At 44.1% G+C, this 12502-nt stretch overlaps 1 protein-coding gene across 5 annotated transcripts in view; it reads left to right on the forward strand.

The window, feature by feature from the left end:
- The window catches only part of LOC139266719 (solute carrier organic anion transporter family member 4C1-like), a 202972-nt gene that overhangs the window by 156925 nt on the left and 33545 nt on the right, over window positions 1–12502 (forward strand). For all 5 annotated transcript variants that reach the window (XM_070884320.1, XM_070884329.1, XM_070884315.1 and 2 more), the window contains exons 9-10: window positions 6661–6856; window positions 10735–10888. In XM_070884320.1, coding sequence (XP_070740421.1) covers window positions 6661–6856; window positions 10735–10888 — 350 coding nt within the window. The remainder of the gene's footprint in view (window positions 1–6660; window positions 6857–10734; window positions 10889–12502) is intronic.

Below are 12502 nucleotides of genomic sequence, written 5' to 3' on the forward strand. Positions count from 1 at the left end.
ACATTTGGAGTTAGGGGACAAGGAGCAAAATAAATAGCAAGCTGGCTACAAAACCGACAACAGAGAGTAGGGGACAAGGTACTTACTCATACTGACAAAAGGTGGGAAATGGTGTTTTACAAGGATCAGTGCTGGCACCGCTGTTGTTCACCATGTACATAAATAATTTGGACTTTGGAATCGGAAGCACAGTTCCAAAATTTGCGGGCACCACAAATTGGGGTTATAGTTAATAGAGGAGGACTACGACAAAATACAGGAAGAAATTAATAAACTTGCAGAATTGGCGTATAATTGGCAAATGAACTTCAATATAGATCATCATCATAGGCAGTCCTTTGGAATCGAGGAAGACTTGCTTCCACTCTAAAAATGAGTTCTTAGGGATCAAGGGATATGGAGAGGAAGCAGGAATGGGGTACTGAAATGCATGATCAGTCATGATCATATTGAATGGTGGTGCAGGCTCGAAGGACCAAATGGCCTACTCCTGCACCTATTTTCTATGTTTCTATGTTAGGTGACTGAACAGTCCAATACGAGAACCATAGTCCCTGTCACAGGTGGGACAGACAGTCGTTGAGGAAAAGGATGGGTGGGATTGGTTTGCCGTAGGCTCTTTCCGCTGCCTGCGCTTGGTTTCTGCATGGTCTCGGCGATGAGACTTGAGGTGCTCAGTGCCCTCCCGGATGCACTTCCGCCACTTAGTGCGGTCTTTGGCCAGGGACTCCCAGTTGTCGGTGGGGATATTGCACCTTATCAAGGAGGCTTTGAGGGTGTCCTTGAAACGTTTCCTCTGCCCATCTTTGGCTTGTTTGTCGTGAAGGAGTTCCGAGTAGAGCACTTGCTTTGGGAGTCTCGTGTCAGGCATGTGGACAATGTGGCCTGCCCAGTGGAGCTGATCGAGTGTGGTCAGTGTTTCAATACTGAGGATGTTGGCCTGGTCGAGGACGCTAACGTTGGTGCCTCTGTCCTCCCAGGGGATTTGCAGGATCTTGCGGAGACATCGGTGGTATTTCTCCAGCGACTTGAGGTGTCTACTGTACATGGTCCATGTCTCTGAGCCATACAGGAGGGCGGGTATTACTACAGCCTTGTAGACTATGAGCTTGGTGTCAGATTTGAGGACCTGATCTTCGAACACTCTTTTCCTCAAGTGTCTGAAGGCTGACTGGCGCACTGGAGGCAGTGTTGAATCTCGTCATCAATGCCTGCCCTTGTTGATAAGAGGCTCCCGAGGTGATCCTTACCAATCCACGTGGACCGAGGTCAAACAGGGCTGCGCTATCGTGCCAACCCTCTTGTCAATCTTCCTCGCTGCCAAGCTCCACCTCACAGTCAACAAGCTCCCCGCTGGAGTGGAACTAAACTACAGAACCAGTGGGAACCTGTTTAACCTTCGCCACCTCCAGGCCAGGTCCAAGACCACCCCAACTTCTGTCGTCAAGCTACAGTACGCGGACAATGCCTGCGTCTGTGCACATACAGAGGCTGAACTCCAGGATATAGTTGACGTATTTACTGAGGCATACGAAAGCATAGGCCTTACGCTAAACATCCGTAAGACAAAGGTCCTCCACCACCTTGTCCTCACCGCACAGCACTGTCCCCCAGTCATCAAGATCCACGGCGCGGCCCTGGACAATGTGGACCATTTCTCATACCTCGGGAGTTCTAACCAACAAAAGCAGACATTGATGAGGAGATTCAACACTGCCTCCAGTGCACCAGCGCAGCCTTCGGCCACCTGAGGAAAAGAGTGTTCGAAGACCAGGCCTTCAAATCTACCACCAAGCACATGGTGTACAGGGCTGCAGTAACACTTGCCCTCCTGTATGGCTCAGAGGCATGGACCATGTACAGTAGACACCTCAAGTCGCTGGAGAAATACCATCAACGATGCCTCCGCAAGATCCTGCAAATCCCCTGGGAGGACAGACGCACCAACATTAGCGTCCTTGACCAGGCCAACATCCCCAGCATTGGGCGATAAGCCCAAAAGTGGAGGTTCTAGCCCCCAGTCCCTTGCAATTATTAAGGTCGCTGAGTCAGGGGCATTTGATCTAATGGGCTTGTTAAGAGGAGGGAATATTATTTTTCCATTTAACCGTAATAATAATGATCATCATTTGGAGAAACAATCTGGGCAGTGAAAGCAGCGATAAAGACACTAAATGTTACTATCTGTATTAATCCTTTAAACATCAGGCCATAAATTGTGGCCTCTCCAGGTGCGTATGATGTGTGCATGCACCCGAAGAGGACTTACAAGTGTTGGTTCTTGGCGCGCAATGAGCATGCGCCGAGAACCAGCATTTACGAATTGTCAAAATTTCTTTTGACAGATCGCACGCATCGCTGGGAGAAGGGCCTTCTTGTGCAGAATTTGGGCTATTTGCCCAATTCCTGGCCAGTGAATGTCCTTCAAACTCTTACAGCCTGCTTTTACCAGCGTCAGAGTTTTAAAAGATAGAAAAATTAAATTTTATTACTAATTGTTATATTAAAAACCCTGTCCATTAAGGTAAGTATATTTTTACTCCTATTAAAACATATTTAAAAAAATTCAAAAAAATAATCTTTTGTCTAAAACATTTAATTAAATTCAATTTCAATTAATTTTAAATATGCGACATGTTTTTTAATTTATTGTGTTGTGTTTCTGTGTTTTTAGGGGTATTCTCATTGATAGTAATGAGAGCCCATACAAACGGAACTCACCATTATTATGAATAAGAATACCCCATGTTCATTGGTGGTCCAGGCCCACGTGATCCCAGGTTGTGCTTATGTTCCTGGGACGCATGAGCCCATACGCTGGACTGCGAATGGAGGCCTCGAACCGCAATTCTATATTCCTCCGGGATCATCAGGTACTTTCGTAAAAAGATTTTTGGTCGGAGGTGCCCACCCACAGGAAGCCTCCAACTACAATTTCTGGACCACTACCAATAATGTTTGATTTAGAATTCCGAAAAGTCTTAATTAATGGTGGCTCAAATGGAGGATTGTATGGCAAGGTTTTGCATTGTGAAGTGATAGGAGCAGTTTTACAACTCCAGCTCCTCATATGTTGAATTCTCAATTTCAGTGAGTATGCGGGATGAGGAGGTGAGGAACTTATGTGAAAAGAATAGTAATTAGAGGCCATGTCCTGGTGCTCAAGTACATAATAGCAGTAATAGGGGAATAGATAATCGTCCATTGCCATGGTAGAAGAATGATGTGGGAGAAACTAAACAATGAATTGTTTAATTTAATTTTTAAAATGTATCTTCATGCAGAAAGCAGCATGAGGCAACTAGAAACCTATAAGGTGAGAGCGTTCAATCCCTGAAAGGAGTCTCAACTAATATTAGCAATTAGGTTTCCCTTGTAGGGTTTTTCACCATTCCTAATGCTGTCTTGATGGAAAGCTGACTGGGGATGTCCTGCATCACTCAAGCTTGTGGTATCTCAGTCCAAGAATAGTATAGATGCCACCATGAAAGTCTCTGTTGGTTAAACATTATTAAAGTATATAGAGAGGGGGCAACATAGAGGTGAAAAGGAAAGGTTGAAAAAGAGAAGAACAAGCAAAATGAAAATAAAATTGGTAACTATCCTCATTTATGCATTCACTAGATGGCTCAGACTGTGCTTCAGTGTCAATATAGCTTGTACCGCATGCACTTTGAATAGTTCAAATGAAAAAAAATGCAAATAAATGAAATAATGCACAAGGTGGCAGTGCAGTGGCAATGTAATGGGAATGTACAATATATCTAAAACTTTAAAAACAATAATAATTTCTCTTACCGCTCCAAGATTTTGAATTGAATTTTCCTTTAGCTGTAAGTCCCCAGCCACCTGTCTGACAGATGGAACAGGTAATAAGTGTGACAGTGATAGACTCAATGTGGTTCTTGTCAAGCTAAATGTCCCTCACTCCTGTAAAATTCATTACTAGCTACTTGGTTTTGTATGTAGGAACAAAGGAACAGGAGTAGGCCATTTATCCCCTCAAGCCTGTTCTGCCATTCAGTGAGATTATGGCTGATCTGCAACCTAACTCCATATACCCGCCTTTGGCCCATATCCCTTAATACTTTTGATTCGCGAAACCAATCTGAGATTTAAAATTAAAAATTGATCTAGCATTAATTGCTGTTTGAAGGAGAGTTCCAAACTTCTACAACCCTTTGTATGTAGAAGTGTTTCCTAATTTCACTCCTGAAAGGCCTGGCTCTAATTTCTAGACTAAGGGCTGGAGTTTCTTAACAACCCGCCAGCGCCCGATTGCAACCCAAAAGACCGCTAAGATTCCTAAGATTATTGCCGACAAAAACCTACCCCAAAAAAAGAAAAAAATCCACCCAGCAAAAAAAATGGGCGTTGCACCCCAATTCTCGACGAAAAAGGTGAATTTTGGGTCGATTGGGTAGTTCTTAAAGAAAATGGGCGATAATTAATAAATTTACTAAAAATTTACCCCGAGGCTGCGGGTTGGGCCTAGGAGGAGAAAAACACTAAAAATATTTTTTCAAAAAACATAACATAAAAAATCATAAAAACATTCTCAGGACCCTTTTAACTTAAATCACTACAACAGAATTTTAAAATAATGAGTAAAAAAACAATTACCTTTTTCTTGCAGGGCTACTCACCTACCGCTCAGTTCTGCTGATTCTCGTGGGTGTTTTTTTTTATACTTACCTACGGGTCACCACTGAGCCAAATATCGCGCCATGGCGATCTGTGAACGGTGCACGCCGGTTGTCCGCTCCCCAGCGGTACTTCGAAACCACCGGCGTAAATCAGCTGGGGAATTTCTCGCTGACCTGGTTATTGCCCAAAAGGGCCAATACTGCTGAGAAACCAGGCCCTATGTCCCCTAGTCCTAGACTCCCCAACCAGTGGAAGAAGTTTCTCTCTACCCTATCTTCCCCTTCTCCTTAATGGTCCCAAGTTTGCCCCCAGGGTTAGAACGGCGCATCTCCGTGTGGTGTGCCGACTTTTTAGAACAGAAACGATGCCTATTATTTACCTTGGTATTCTCCCCTCCGTCTGGTCGATCCAGGCCCTTGGCGCAGTGCAGCAGAACGCATGGAGGGCGGAGCCAGGTCCCGGCGCTGAAAACAGTACCTGCAGTAGCTCCAGGCCCCCGAAGCTGTGTGGGAGGGGCCCGAAGCACGCCGCCCCTAGCCCTGGCCGAATGGGCTGCCAGGGCAAAGATCGGACTCTGGCCTCCTTCCCTCCCTCCCGTTTAGCTCCAGCTCCCCCCCCCATCCCTCCCTCCCGTTTAGCTCCTGCTCCCCCCCCACACTCCCTCCCTCCCGTTTAGCTCCCGCTCCTTCCTCCCTACCTCCCGTTTAGCTCCCGCTCCCCCCCCCACCTCTACGTCCCCTCCATGTCGTTGTTGGCAGGGCCCGCCCGCCTGCCCCGCATCTTACTGGGGGCGGGCCCCGCCCGGTCTTCGGCACGGCCCGTTCAGCCTCCCTCTCCCCCCTCTCCTCTCCCCCACCCCCTCGCCCCTCCTCTCCGCGCTCTCTCCCTCCCCCTCCTTTTCCTCTTCTCCCCCTCTCCCTCCCTCCTCTCTCCCTCTCTCCCTCCCTCCCTCCCCCCTCGCTCCCTCCCTCCCCTCTCTCCCTCCCTCACCCCTCCTCCTCCTCCCTCTCCCTCCCCCCTCCCTCCTCTCCCTTCCTCCTCTCGCTCCCTCCCCCCTCCACCTCCTCCCTCCCCCTCCTCCCTCCCCCTTGCTGTCAGAAACACAGAGAGACACTGAGAGAAAGAGAGAGAGAGACACTGAGAGAAAGAGAGAGAGAGACACTGAGAGAAAGAGAGAGACACTGACAGAGAGAGAGACACTGACACTGACACTGACAGAGAGAGTGACACTGACACTGACAGAGAGAGAGACAGAGAGAAAGACACTGCGGGGGCCCCATCCCAGCATGCTGTTGGAGGGCTCCCGGTGCTGCAGTCGGTGAGTAGAAACTTAATTTTTTATTTATTGATTGATTTTTTATTTTTTTAAATTTTATTGGTTGATTTATTGATTTACTTATCATTTATTATTGATGATGGCTCTTTATTTGTAAAAGTGAAGTGTTTAATGTTTGTAAACCCCCCTTCCCCGCCCCCGCCATCTCTCGTTCTCTACGCCTGATCTCTACGTGTAGGCAAGGTTTTTCTGAGCGTAAGAATCAAAAATCTACACTTACTCCATTCTAAGTTAGTTTGCAGTAAGTTTTCGCTGCCTAAACTTGCAAAACAGGCGTCAGTGGCTGGACACGCCCCCTTTGAAAAAAAAATCTGTTCTACAATGAAACTATTCTAACTCACTGGAAATGGAGCAAACTAAATGCCGAGAATTGCAATTTCTATGATGCTCCATTCTAAACTAGTTGCTCCAAAAAAATAGGAGCAACTCAGGCCGAAACTTGAGTCTATTATCTTGAACATTTCGATAAATGGCAAGACCGTTCTTTAAAATATACTTTTATAACTGTTATATGGCAGGTGTGCTATGAGTGGCTTTGTAAATGAAATTATATGACTGGTATTATAGTATTATAGGTCTTTTGGTCTGGCAGCAGATCATCCAGAAAATACACAGAAATCTTCAGTGAAACATGTGACATAACAATTATATAATTGGTTCTAATCTTTACTTTCAAGGAGTAGTACTTATCCCCGGAGCTTTTCTTGGCCAAATTGCTGGTGGGATCATAATTTCCAAGTTGAAGCTCCATTGTCGAGATATGATCAAAATGGCTGCAGTTACAAGCATGTTATCACTGCTTTTCAGCTTCATTTTCATTTTTGCTAAATGCTCAAATCACCCATTTGCTGGAGTCAACCAGGACTATAATCTGTAAGTAATTGTTAAATTACATTAATTTTGTCACATTGCTTTCCTGAATGCTTTAAACATCACCTGCGTGATTATCACAAGGTGTACATTTCTGTTGCAGTATGTGGGACTGTTCAAATATTTTCAGCACTTATTATAAATAACTTAACTAGTCGGCCTCCTGTGGTGTTGCACATAGAGAGTCAGGATTAAGCATAGTGTTCAGGTGAAGCAGAGTTGGAGAATACTAATTGACTCAGGACATGCATAGGTAAGACTTTTTATAAAATCGTGGATCATCAGTGGCTTTGCTCATTGTGAGTCCTCTGTTGTCCTGATGTTTGTGCATTCCACATCATATTGTGAGCACTGTATCTGTGGCCGGAATTTTTACCTGCAGGCCTGCTGGGAGTGGTGGGGGGGGGTGGGCAGCGGGGTCCGGTACCGTGCGGGAAAACATGGAAGTCTGGGTTTCCCCACATGCTGTGGAGATTTAACTGCGCAGCGTCCGTCTGACATCATTGATAGGTTCCCTGCCCAGAATTGACAGGCTTGGCTTCCAGTCGGGTGGGAAGCACACTAGAGGAGGCTGCAGAACCAGGTAGGTCCAGTCCCTGATCACGAGGGTATACAATTGCAAATCCCAGGGGTGGTCCAATCCCAACGGGATTCCGATCCAGGGGGAGGGTGGTATATATGTAGCGGAGGGGGGGGCAGGGTTTGTATGGGGGGGTTGATGGTGGGGGGGTTGATGGTGGGGGAGCTTGGGGAACCGGAAGGAAGCAGTTCTAGCCCACAAAAGAGTGCTCCCTGAGGCTGTCCTGGTCTCGCTGCAGCTGCAATGATTCCTGAGGCCCGGGAACCTCGGCCAGCAACGGTACAACCTGAACAGCAGGTTAAATCCAAGGCCTCCAGCGTCATTAACATATTTAAAGTGCCAACCCGCCTCCTGGGAGCGGTTTGGCTGCCTGCCCCTTGTCCCGCCTCTTGTAAAACCCGGAAGTCGGCGGGTTGGAGCCGGCTTCCCGACATGATTCTAATTTTTCCCCATTAACCCTCTACCTGCACCCGCTCCCACCCATTCACCTATGTTGAAATTTCCCCCAGTGTTTCCTTGCCTTCAAAGATGTGTGTTTTGTCGAAGAAATCGTTGTCTTTTTTGATGTATGAATCTCTCCTGATCTCCTGCGTCTTTCCCTCTGTTGCAGTCTTTTTCCTTTTGCGTTTCTGTGACTTGATCTTTGTCTGAGTGTCCATAGATTTTTGTGTCATTGTGCCCTGATTTCTCTGCCTGCGTTACATGATTTTCTATAATTTCTGGATGTTTGTTTCTGTATCTCCCTGATATTTTCATTTATGTGTCTTGATTGCAGTGTCTTCCTAGACTGTTTGAATCTGTGGCCCCTGCAACCTTTCTGTCTGTGCCCAGGTGGGTTTTTACGACAATCTAGTAGTTTCATGTTCACCATTACTGACACTAGCTTTTTATTCCAGATTTATTTAATTAACTGAATTTAAATTACCCAGTTGCCATGGTGGGATTTAAACCCATGTCTCCGGATCATTACTCCAGCCCTCTGGATTACTAGTCCAATAACATAACCACTAAGCTACTGTACTGTTCACAGTACTCCAGCTGTGGTCTACCCAGGCTTTGTTAAGCTGCAGCATAACTTCTACCCCTTGTACTCTAGTCCCCTAGCTATAAAGCACAGCATTCCCTTTGTCTTTTTGGTAATTTTGATTATTTTCTGACGTTTTAATGATCTATGTGCCTGGACCCCCAAGTCCCTTTGGACCTCTACTGTTTTTAACTTTTCACCATTTACCCTGTTCTATCATTTTTAGGTTCAAAGTGGATGACCTCACATTTGCCTGCATTGAAATCCATTTGCCACATTGTCGCCCATTTACTTAATCTATCAATATCTGTTTGTAATTTTATCTACACTGCCTACAATGCAGTGTCATTGGCAAATTTGGATATGTGGCTTTCTATCCTATTATCTAAGTCGTTAATCATTACATTCAATGGTTGAGGCCCCAACACAGATCCCTGTGAGACACCACTAGTCACATCCTGCCAATTAGAGTACCTGTCCATTATCACTCAGTCAATTTCCTAACCAGGTCAATAATTTGCCTTCATTTCTCAGTTAACAATCTCTTATGAGGGGCTTTATCAAATGCCTTCTGGAAGTTCATATAAATAACATCCGTAGATAGTCCCCTGTCCACTACTTTAGTCACCTCTTGATATTGGGCCACAGATCTTATTTAAATGCAGACACCTGCTGAGTGTCCCCAGGCAGCACGCAGGTGAACAGGTTTCAAATTTGGATTCCGGTATTGGCTCTGTTTTTGCATAGGGGGCCTCTAACAGGCATTCGTCACCTTATTTTCACATGCAAAAGCCTAAAGCTTGTTTCAGGTGTGGGCCTTGGATGCCTATTACCAATGAGGAGTTCAGTGCACTTCTGACTTGTAATGAGCATGCACTCCTGCAATATTGGAGTCTTAGGCGCACGTTTAATGCCTGAAAAATGGGCATGCCCTTCATCAAATTTCTAGGCCTCTTTCTCTCATTACAATCACTCTATTTGTCTCCATCTCTCTGTGTCTATGTGCCCTGAATCTTTGTTTATTCTCCCAATCTTTTTTGATCTTTTAACCCCAAACACTGTCTTTATCTGTTTCCCAATATAAGCTCCTTTGTTCCCCCAATCATTCTATTTCTCTGTAGCCCCAATAGCTATCTATCCCTGTCCCGTAACCTGTTTCTTATTCCACAACCTCTCGCTCTACCTTCAATACCTGTCTATCTCTGACTCCCAATCTCAGTTTCCCTATTCTCCAATCTCTGTATGATCCCAATATCTTTGTCTTTCTATATTCCTATTGTGTCATTTGCTGGACCATTTTTAAATTGATTACAACTTTACTCAACTAGTCTCCCACAAACAGGCTGCAGATCAGACAGCATCACTAGCTGACCTATCATTTCTCAGGCGAATGGAGACTGCTGGTGGTGACTGTAATGTAGTTGCTTCATGGGTTCTTTGCTTAAGAATTCATTGCATCACATTTTATTAAGAACTAGTTGGTTTATTAACAAAGGTTTAACAATAACCAGTTCATCCACTAGACTTACAACTGCATACTGCACACCGCATAAATTACAGTGACAAACCACCTGAGAACAGGTTGCAGATAGGCCAACTGGCGGGACTAGAGCACAGGTGTTTATATAAAACTAACACCTTGCCAGCTGATCTGATACTTACCTGGAAAAACGGAAAACCAAAATGGCTACAATTGATTTTCTCCAAAAAAGCTCGACAGTGTTGCCCAGTGGCCAGTGTTGGAACTGCAATCAGACTGAGAGGTTTTTTAAGCATACTTTCACTCTAAAATAGCAGCTATAGTGTGACACCAGGCATGTGACAGAAGCTGTGATGTCATTTAACACTGTCATGACAGGCTATTAGTCCTTCATACTCAGTGCAGGTAATTACATTTACAGATCCCTAATTTCCAAATCTCTACATTATAATTTTTGTTTCAGGTGGGGATGGGAGGTGTGTTCTGGAAAGGACGTTTCCTCACTGGTGCTCAAGGATAATTTTAAGGCATCCTGATACAAAAATAGGACAGTTGTACATAGTAATTTAGCAGTAACCTAAAACAACTAAACAATGTTGATTGTTTATTTTGGAGTGTGCACTTTAAGTCAGCAGCAAAACCAATGTTAATAGCATGAAGATCACCCTAAAGACTGTAATACTTGCATAATTAACCCATCACTGAAGGAACAGAACTTCATGCATCAGTGTTAATCTGTGATTTTATACGGGCTGAAAGGAGCATTATCTGATTTCTTTCTGCATATTATCTCACAGTAGCAGAACTGCAGAGAAATTCAATTTGGATGCACCCTGCAATGATGAATGTCATTGCATCCGTTCATACTACAACCCAGTCTGTGGTGCAGATGATGTCCAGTATTTTTCTGCATGCTATGCAGGTTGTACTAATGCAACAGATAACTCACAGGTAGGTTCCTCTAACTGAAAGTTAGTTTACCAGTATTTTTGATTAGCTGATTCATCAAACTTAAATTGTTTCATAATTACACAAATGATATGTTGCAAAGTAACAAAATAACTGTTTAGAAATTTTAATTTCCACTCTTGGGCAAGAAGAAAAAAATATTTGGTGGAGTAATTGATGAACAATTCATCCTAAATAAATTCTACTGTCATGCAGGGGAGATACTTAGTTACTCAAATACAGAGCATAAAAGCCACAGGTACAAATGTTAACTGATGTGCTGCGGTATACAGTAAGTAAAACATAATGGCCTGGATTAACCATGATAGGCTGGTAATAGGTTCCACACAGTTGCTGCCAGCAGAAAATCCGCTCACACAGGGATTTGTACTTTTACACGCTAATGGTAATCATCAAATTTAAATATGCAAATATGTCATCGGGCAGACTTGACCATATAATATAAAAGAAATTACCATTTAAAAAGTGTGCCTTAGTCAGTAAATACACCACATCTTGTGGTATTAAGCTGTACAGATTAGAATATACAGACCAGGATATACTTGCCTTGGAGGGGTTGCAATGAAGATTCACTAGATTGATTCCTGGGATGAGGATGTCCTATGAGGAGAGATTGAGTAGAATGGGCCCATACTCTCTAGAGTTTAGAAGAATGAGGAGTGATCTCATTGAAACATATAAGATTCTGAGAGGGCTTGACACAGTAGATGCTAGGAGGCATCTTCTCAGGATAATGGGTCGGCCATTTAGGACTGAGATGAGGAGAAGCTTCTTCATTCAGGGGGTTGTAAATCTTTGAAAATCTCTACCCTAGGGAGCTGTGGATGCTCAGTCTTTGAGTATAATCAAGGCTGAGATTGATAAGAGTTTTGCACTCTAAGGGAATCAAGGGATATGGAGATTGGGTGGGAAAGTGGAGTTGAGGTCAAAGATCATATTGAATAGTGGAGCAGGCTCGAGGGATTGTATGGCCTACTCCTGTTCCTAATTCTTATGATCTTATAGAAGGTCTCGGGTTTCATCCCTACCTTGTGGTGAACTATGTGATTTTGGCTGGGACAGCTGGGACAACATCAAGGTTCTACAGATGTATCACTTGGCTAGGGAGAGAAAAATCAGCCAAGGATCCCACTCCAGATTGTTATCCAGTAACACCTGCTGAAAGTGCAAGATTTCGAATGCCATTTGGTAACAGGATTAGACTTTAATGTGAAGCTTTGGCAAAAAAGAAATAGGGGAGAGAGTTTTTTTGAAACATGATGTGAAGAGACCTGGTAACATCTGGATATATATCTGTATCAACATGGTATGATGGTAAAAATCAGATCATCAGGTGGTTATTCTCTTCCATTTAGACTGATTCTTTCCCACGTCTCACCATTAGCTTCCTTTGCCAGTTCCAGAGAGAGGGAAACATGTAAAACATGATGTAGCTTTATACTTTTTCACTACTGCAGCATAAAATGTACATAAATGACATTATTGCAAGACAAGAAGAAACAGACAATGATGAAATGCATCCCAGGGTATTAAAAGAGATGGCGGAAGTTATAGCAGATGTATTCGTTATAATCTACCAAAATTCTCTGGACTCTG

This window comes from Pristiophorus japonicus, chromosome 1, assembly GCF_044704955.1.
Source record: "Pristiophorus japonicus isolate sPriJap1 chromosome 1, sPriJap1.hap1, whole genome shotgun sequence".
NCBI classification, from domain to species: domain Eukaryota; kingdom Metazoa; phylum Chordata; class Chondrichthyes; family Pristiophoridae; genus Pristiophorus; species Pristiophorus japonicus.